General features: G+C 51.8%; 1 protein-coding gene across 1 annotated transcript; it reads left to right on the forward strand.

Moving 5' to 3' along the window:
• Window positions 1-1,670: 1,670 nt before the first annotated feature.
• Window positions 1,671-5,179, forward strand: LOC136124577 (alpha-1-acid glycoprotein-like). Its single transcript, XM_065879338.1, has 6 exons — window positions 1,671-1,787; window positions 2,166-2,308; window positions 2,556-2,626; window positions 3,445-3,552; window positions 3,697-3,800; window positions 5,114-5,179. Exons 1-6 carry the CDS (start codon window positions 1,671-1,673, stop codon window positions 5,177-5,179), a joined length of 609 nt encoding a protein of 202 aa, XP_065735410.1.
• The last annotated feature ends 3,402 nt before the right edge of the window (window positions 5,180-8,581 follow it).

Genomic DNA, 8,581 nt, shown 5'->3' on the forward strand with positions numbered 1-8,581 from the left:
TTTGGGGGAGAGGTTTTTGAAAATCAACTTGATTGAGGTATAATTGGCTTACAGTAAAATGCACACATTTTTGGTTTCCAGTTCAAAGAGTTTCACAAATATACATACGTGTGTAAACACCACCACAATGAAAATACAGAACATGGTCATCTACTTCAGAAAGTTCTCTCATGCCCCTTGGCGGTCGGATGACAAGGCAACCACGGATCTGATTTCTACCATTATAATTCGTTTTGGCTGTTCTAGAACTTTGTATAAATGGAATCATACAGTCCGTGCACTATTGAGTCTGGCTTCTTTGGTTCAGAATAATGTTTTTGAGATGCATTCATGCTGTTACATGTATCTGTAGTTCATTCCTTTTTGTTGCTAAGTAATATTCCATTGTATGAAAATGCCACTGTTTGTTTTTCCATTTTCCTGTTGGCGGATATCTGAATTGTTTCTAGTTTGGGGGCTATTTTATTTATTTATGTGTGTATCTGGGGGGCAATTTTAAATATTGCTAAAGTCTTGCATTTTAAAGACATATGTTTTTCTTTCTCTTGAAAGAAATTTGGATGCTTTCTGACACATATCATCAGAGGAAAAATCACAACATAAAATGCTACAGACAGCTCTATCTCAATAAAGCTGGAAAAAAATAAAATAAAGTGCTATAAATATAAAGGGAGGACATGCTCAAGGAAGTTAGAATCCAAGAAGTGAATAAAAGGTTATGCATCCATTCAAATTACAACTGCTGACTATACTGGCACATGAAAAAGTATTCAAAATACATGAAATGAATAAGAATACAAAATTGTAAGCTTATCATAATAGTACTTTTGGAAAGTATTTATTTATTCGAATACAGATTTGACCCCGTCATGTAGAAATGCAACTGGGCAATGGTATTATTTATGCCATGGTATATACTGAGCGTCCACTACTTGCTGGGCACAGTCCCAGGGCTGGGAATATATGGGTGAAAAGAGAGGCGAGCCCATATAGCAGGGGGTGGGGATATCGCAGAGATAATTTCCTGTTTTAGATACTGAGAGGTGATTCAAGTGAAACATTTACTGGAAATAGACATTCAACTTAGAAGCCCCTTTCTTCTGGAAAGGTCCCTGCCTCCAGGACCGGGTTGGGGGCCCTCTGGACTTTTGCTCTTTCACAGGTGTCACCACACTGAGTTGGAATTGATCCCACGTTTGCCCTCACCTCCCACCCCTCAACCCCTTCCCCGCTCATTCCCCCCTCCCCTGCGCTCACCTGGGAACTCTCTAAGTTGCCTTCAGCCCTTGATTTATGGCTGGGTCCTTCTCAAGTCTTGGCGCTTAGTAGGACAGGAATTGAATGAAAACAGGAGAGTTTGCTGACAGGCCCCTCTATCAATATCTAAACACATTAACTAATATCAGGCCGGCCCACATTCACCTTGGTTTTGAACAGCCAGACCTTTGGACCCTTGTAACTCCTCCAGGTCAGGGACCAAAATTAGACTTGCGGGCTTTACCTGTAGCTGGCTTTGTGGGATGCAGGGAAGCTTTTGTGTAAGACCTTTTCCAAGAGCTCACCAGATTGTGTCATAGCTGGCCTCCAGGGCCCCGCCCACAGCTACTTTAAAGGTCACTGGCACCCTCCAGCCACCAGTCTGCCTGGCGCAGGTGCCTCGTGGTTTCAGCATGGCGCTGCCCTGGGCCCTCGCCGTCCTGAGCCTCATTCCTCTGCTGGACGCCCAGAGTCCAGCGTGCGCCAACTTGACGGCGGTGGCGCCCATCACCAATGCCACCCTGGACAGGGTGAGTGCCCAAGTCCCTGAGTACCGTGGGCAGCTGCTTCCATCTCTGGGCTTCCCTTTGCCCTCCTGATGCCATCCTTTTCTATCCTGGGTCCTGGGGTGAAATTCTGACCAGCCTCTGGAGGCATTTCTTTGCCTCCAAACTCCGATGCCTCTTTGCAAGGTCCCTCAACAGGGAACAATTCTGCAGTGGGCAAGGAGGGGCTGCCCAGGGGTGAGGGTGGGGGTGAGGGGAGTGAGCTCTTACACGTCCACTCCTCATCTGGGGTCCCAGTCTCCTTGTTTGTAAAATGAGGGGAGAGATCTGCTGAGTCTCATCCCAGCTGACTCTCAAGGATTCAGCTCCAGCCTCCATCACCAGTTCCTGGCTTCTCCCCAGCTCTCTGGCAAGTGGTTTTATATCGGCTCGGCCTTCCGAAACCCCGAGTACAATGAGTCGGCTAGATCGATCCAGGCAGCTTTCTTTTACTTTGAGCCCAAGCACGCGGAGGACAAGATAATTCTCAGAGATTACCAGACCACGTGAGACCCCACACACCAATTCACCCTCAGCCTCAGCTTCCAGCTTCCACTCCCAGCTGCAGAAAAACCTTGAGCGAGTCCATCTTCCCTCCCGGCCTCAGCCTTCCCGTTGATGGACTAGGTGGGGAGGGATGGGGGGCATTGACTCCAACTGCCACCTGACTCTTGGCCCTCAATGACTGAGATGGGTGATCGTCCACTTCTTGACCATCTTACTGCTTTTCTCCCCTCTCCTGTCTGACTGTAGTGAGAACAAGTGCGTCTACAACTCCAGCTCCGTGACGGTCTATCGCAAGAATGGGACCTTGTCTACATACGGTAAGGCCCAGCCCTCAGGTGGAGGGCTGCTGTGTGGAGTGGGGAGATGGTGGGTTGTCCAGCCTAAAGACGGGGGCCTGGACTAAGGCCCTGGGGGCTTTGAACACAGAGAACATGGGACAGGCCCACCTTTTATATCTCTGTGGCCCCAGTGCCTGCACACAGCAAATAATCAGTAATAACTTCCAACATTGTTGAGCTCTTACTATGTGCCAGGCACTGTTTGAAGTGCTTTACATGGATTAATCCCCTTAATACTCACAAGCAACCCTAGGAGGACATTACAGTGACCAGATGAGGAAACAGAGATGTCAAGTAGTTTCCCCGAGGTCACACAGCTTATAATTAGAAATAGGATCTAAATCCCAGACTGGCTCCAGTCCTACCTCTCTGTCAACTACTCCTTATTTTCGGGGAAAACTCCTTATCTTCGGGGAGCTAAGGGTGGGAGCCTGCGTTGGGCAGGCAGTGACTTTGCCCATTTCCCCACCATCACTGCAGAGCACACAAATGCTGCTGGAACTGAACAGACACCACTTTGCAGCCCCAAGGCTCCTGTCTGAGCTTGATTTCCTCGTCTGTAAAATGGGGAGAAAGGCTCTGACAGCCATGGTCCATGTGAGGCTCCTATGATTCCACACAGAGAGAGTGCTCAGTGCAGAGCCTGGCACACAGGAGGAGCGAGTGACCAGTGGCCTGAGACAACCCCTGGTCTTCACTGGTTGGCTGTGTGGCCCTGGGCACACCCAGGTTCCTCCCCCGTGAGACAGGAACTGTTGTGCCGCCCCCGTGGTCTCATCAGAGGCTCTCTCCTCCAGAGTCGGGTAGAGAGCACTTTGCTGACCTGCTGCTCACCAAGCACCCCAAGACCTTCATGCTTTCTGCCTCCTGGAATGGCAAGAAGAACGTGGGCATGTCCTTCTACGGTAAACACCTCAAACTCCCACTCCACCCAAGACTCACCCCAGGACCACCACTACTCGGGTGGGACCCCCAGCACCCCAGCCCTCCCTGGCCTCCCACTTAGGTCCCCCATCATCCTTACCCGGCCCCCTTGCTCCATCCTGTAGCCGACAAGCCAGAGGTGACCCAGGAGCAGAAGAAAGAGTTCCTTGATGCCATCAAGTGCATAGGCATTCACGAGTCAGAAATCACCTACAGCGATGAGAAAAAGGTAAGTGCAAGGAGGACTGGGCAGTGGCCACCCTGAGGGTGGTCCCACCTTGGGCAGCCTCAGAGGCCCAGAGAGGGAAGCTGTCAGTCAAAGCTGCACAGCGAGGCAGGATATCCTGTTTAAGCACCTGCCTCACTGCAGGGCCCCCGGGTGATGGACGAGTGCCCAGGAGGGAAAAGTCACTGGGAATCAGGGAGGACGCCTGGAGCAGGTGGGGAGGATTGTAAAGGCTAACAGGAGGGGAAGAGCATAGCCAAGGTGTGGTGAACTTGGGAAAGAGACACGCACATGGGGAATGATCATTTACAGCTGCCTGCCACACCCCCAGGCTTCTAATGTCCGTGTGATGGGGAATCAGCCTTGTGGTTTTAGGTGTCACCCAAACTGCAAGTCCAGGACCACCGTCCCAATTTTTGCTGGAACTGAGCATTATCTGTATAATCTTCTTAATACTTTCCTTTAAACCTGTGTTAAATGCAAGGCTTTACATGGTCTTGTCCTGTGTAATAATATCTGAAATCACAGAGCTGATTTAAACTGGTTACAAAAACCAAAATCTGGTTACACGTTTGTGGATACATGTGAAATACTTTCATGATTATTAAAATAAAAACGTCTCCATCTAGACAGATTTGTGCCACCAGAGGTCATTTCCCGTGACCACCAGTGGCACAAATCATCCCCCGCTTTCGGGAACCCCGGGAAACGGCGTATGAACACAGACAATGGAGTTGGTCCCGTGGCCAGCAGCCTGCTGCCCCCGTCCACTGGCGGGGGGACCTCAGACAGGCCGCAGGTCACCACGAGCCTCACTCTCGTCATCTTCAAAATGGTGTGAGGGGGCTTCCCTGGTGGCGCAGTGGTTGGGAGTCCGCCTGCCGATGCGGGGGACGCGGGTTCGTGCCCCGGTCCGGGAAGATCCCACACACCGCGGAGCGGCTGGGCCTGTGAGCCATGGCCGCTGGGCCTGCGCGTCCAGAGCCTGTGCTCCGCAGCGGGAGGGGCCACAGCAGTGAGAGGCTCACGTACCGCCCAAAAAAAAAAAAAAAGAAAAAGAAAAAAAATGGTGTGAGGAATCCAGGAGATCAACAGAAGGGCATGGCAAGTCATAAGTGCTCAGACATGCCAGGTGTTAAGCGTTTGAGCCTCCATTTCAGAGGTAAGTAAGCTGAGACTCAGAGAGAGAGAATGACGTGCCCAGGGTCACCCAGCGGAAGCCCTGCTTGGGCTGGAGCTACAGTCCAGAGCTTACTTCCCTCTTCCCCAGAAGAACCCCCGCCCTCCCCCGATCATGTGCTGTCTTCTCCCACTAGGATCTGTGCGGGCCACTGCATATGCAGCATGAGGAGGAAAGGAAGAAGGAAGAGGAAGGGTCCTAGCATGGGGTTGGGACGCTGGGGACTCTGCGGGCCCACCCTCAGCCTCCGGCTCACCCTTCGTATCTCAGCTCTTTCCCTCAGTTGCATCAGTAAAGCGTCTGCTGTGGTACAGTCAGGTTGTCATTTGCTTGTTCGTTTGTTCACTCGTTCATTCATGTCGTGCCCGCCTCAGGTGAGCCACGGCCGACCACTGCCCTGAGTTGATCCTTGGTCGGAAGGGCCCTTGCTATAATTCCTAGCACGTGTGCCGGGAGGGATGACTATATGCACTGAGTGCTGTGGGAGCCCAGCACGGGAAAGCGTCCTTCTCCAGTGGGGAAGTCTGGGAAGGCTACCTGGAAGGGACATCTGAACCACTCTAGAAAGATTAGGAGCTTGATAACACCTGCTGTTCCCGCTGCAAGCCACAGATCTGTTTAAGGAACATCGAAGCGGAGGACCCTGAAGAGGAGTTCAGGTAGATAGAGGGTGGTGAGGACTCAGGGGTGTGGTGCTAACACAAGGGCCCTTACTTTACTATTTATCTATTTATTTTTAAAAGATGAATCCGTTTGGTTTTATTTCTGCTCAATTCATGAGATATCGTCAAAATTTCACCATTCATATCAAAATTTCTCCCAGGTGTCACCAAGAAACTGATGATCAATATTTTTTAAAAGATTTTTCAAGAATCTTATCAGATCACATCGCGTTTCCTAAAGTAAATCCTTTCAGGAATGAAGGAAAGTTTCTCCTCTTAAGTACATGAAATAGAGTCTCTGTCACTTGATTATGAAGGTCACAGGGGTGCCTTGTTACCAAGTCAGGAAGCAGGCTGGCCCACGCACGGCAGCATCCCCGAGGAGCTGGGTCTGGAGGGAGAGGGAAAAGGAAATCAGACCTTAATCCTGAACCAATTAGGGTGCTTTCCACAGAGCACAAAATTCCACAATTTTGGTCTTGCTTACATACGAAAAAACCACACTCACCTGCCTAGTCTTCATCTGTAAGTAGATCCTCATCCATCCTTAAATCAGGCGAAGTTGATTGCGGACACATCCGAGCATATGGACTGTGCCAGGCTTGTGCTCACCCACAGAATTACCTACCTAGAGCCCAGGGCTCCATCAGAGAAGGGAGTCTGCCTCAGCAAACAGTGGATACAAAAAGAGAGCAGTCTGAGCAGAAGGAAAACGCTGAGCTTATGCTACCTCAAAACGTCACCAGGGGGGACTTCCCTGGTGACACAGTGGTTGAGAGTCCGCCTGCCGATGCAGGGGACACGGGTTCGTGCCCCGGTCCGGGAAGATCCCACGTGCCGCGGAGCGGCTGGGCCCGTGAGCCGTGGCCGCTGAGCCTGGGCGTCCGGAGCCTGTGCTCTGCAACGGGAGAGGCCACAACAGTGAGACACCCGCGTACCGCAAAAAAAAAAAAAAAAAAAAAAAAAAAAAATCACCAGGAGTTAAAATAAAAGACGCGTTGTTAGTCAGAAGTCCATGCAGGTGAGACAGGAGGGAGACTTGTGTAAACACGAGCACGTTTGGACCACCGTTCATTTCTTTCAGACTCAGCTGTATGTTTTCAGTTTTTCACCCAGCAAGGCTTGCCCAGTTTGGACACTGTTGAGGAGGAAACTGGTTTTAACGTCAGCACGTCACAGACAACCTCCCTTCCTGACGCCCCCTACTCCCCATGTGTTCCCATGTGTCTTCTTCAGCTCTGACGTAAGCCCGGGCCCCTGGGAAGGGCCTGGGGCTCGTTCACACTCGGGAACAAAATGGAAAGATCAGTCTTTCACTTTGCGAGGGAGCTGGGACGATCCTGACGAGAGTGGACATGGTGGGATAAAGGCATGGACAGGGCAGGAGTGAGGAGACCGCAGTTGGGGAGCAGCTGCCCTGAGGGCACCTGGTGAGCAAGTGAAATGCAGCAGAGGCCACAGGTCCTGTGGAGCGGCTCTGGAGGTCCTGGTACGAGATTGCAGGGGGACTCTCATCCGAGCTCCCTTTACTGTGTAGGGCCCTTACTTTAGAGGTCAGCCTGGCCATCTGGGGAGGAGAGTTAGGAGGGCCCAGACCGGAGGCAGGAAGACCTACACGGAGGCTGCTGTGAGCATCCTGGAAGAGGCGGGTGTCTGGGCCAGGGCAGGGGCAGGATGGGGGAGACTCGGAGGACTTGGGGCCAGGCCAGAGGAGCTGTGTGTCTCCATGAGGTGTCCCCAGAGTGCCCACCTGACACCCAGGAGGAAGGTAGGATACCTAGGGTAAGGTTGGTCCCTAGAATCCAGCGATCTTGCAAATGTGTTTGGAGCCCTCGCCATGGGGCCACGTCTGAAGCGGGCCCGCTTAGAGGCATAAAGAGGACTGAGCGTCTGAAGCCAGGATTCCAACAAGGAAGGATGGTCTCCTTCCAGACACAAGGGCTTTGTGATGGTCATGTGAGGGAAGCGGCACCACACAGGTGGCAGAGAAACTGGGCTGAATGATTGGAGTAATTCTATGTGCAAGCGTCCTAAGCCATTTGGAGTGACAGGACCATAACCCTGGCTCCTGACACCCAGTCCTGTGGCTCACGGGCCAGTGTCTTCCAAAGAGCCACAGACCCAAGACTTCAGCATCCTTTGTTCAAAGCTGCAGCCATGTTGTGCCCAGGGCACCGAGGCTGGAGACACTGCTCTGGCCCCCCACCTCGGGCTCCCCCTTCCCATCCACCTTCCCATGAGGTTGTGGACCGGGAGGCTCAGAACCAATAAGAAATCTCCCATCTCAGCAAGACGCTGTTTTCAACTCTCCTGAGAAGGATCAGCTGGAAAATGAAATAGAAATGAGTCCTGGAGGGCCGGGAGAAGCAAGTGAGATGAGAGCTAGGGAAGACTGAAGAAAAGGCCAAGGGAAGGGGAAGCAGGAGCTGGGGAGGAAAAAGTCATGGAGGTTTAAGGAGGAAAAAACAGTGACAAAGTGTATGGACTTTGGAGTCAGACCATCGTGAGTTCGCGCATTCGGAACCTCAGTCTCCTCGTCAATAAAATGGGCGCACAGTGGGTCACTTAGCTCAAGGATTGGCCTCTAGGAGGCGCTCGGTAAATGGCAGCTGTTGTTGCTGTTTGCTGCCAAAAGGAGCACTGGAAAGAGAGTCCGGGCTCGTGCTCTTGCAGACACCAATTTGCTGTGTGTCACATAAAAGAAGCTTGGTCAGACGGCCTCTCCTCGCAGGCCCCTCCAGTGGAAAGCTTTATGGTTCTGAGGGGGAAAGTTGGAGAGACAGAAGGCACTGAAGGGAGGTAGGCAGGCAGTCTGGAAATGTGCACCCAACCGGTCCCTCGGCGGAGGGCTCCACTTGGCACCAAATCTTTCACCCCACAAACTTGACTTTAGAAACCACAAGTGGATGACACACACCACAGATGTGGGCGGCTTTGGGAAT

Source organism: Phocoena phocoena, chromosome 6 (assembly GCF_963924675.1).
Source record: "Phocoena phocoena chromosome 6, mPhoPho1.1, whole genome shotgun sequence".
Taxonomy (NCBI): domain Eukaryota; kingdom Metazoa; phylum Chordata; class Mammalia; order Artiodactyla; family Phocoenidae; genus Phocoena; species Phocoena phocoena.

Bases quoted from the DNA above. Each gene is read 5' to 3' on its own strand.
- LOC136124577 (XM_065879338.1), top strand. From the start codon at position 1,671: ATGGCGCTGCCCTGGGCCCTCGCCGTCCTGAGCCTCATTCCTCTGCTG. The intron at 2,627-3,444 runs GTAAGGCCCAGC...TCTCTCCTCCAG, and splicing joins TGGGACCTTGTCTACATACG to AGTCGGGTAGAGAGCACTTT. The intron at 3,553-3,696 runs GTAAACACCTCA...TCCATCCTGTAG, and splicing joins CGTGGGCATGTCCTTCTACG to CCGACAAGCCAGAGGTGACC.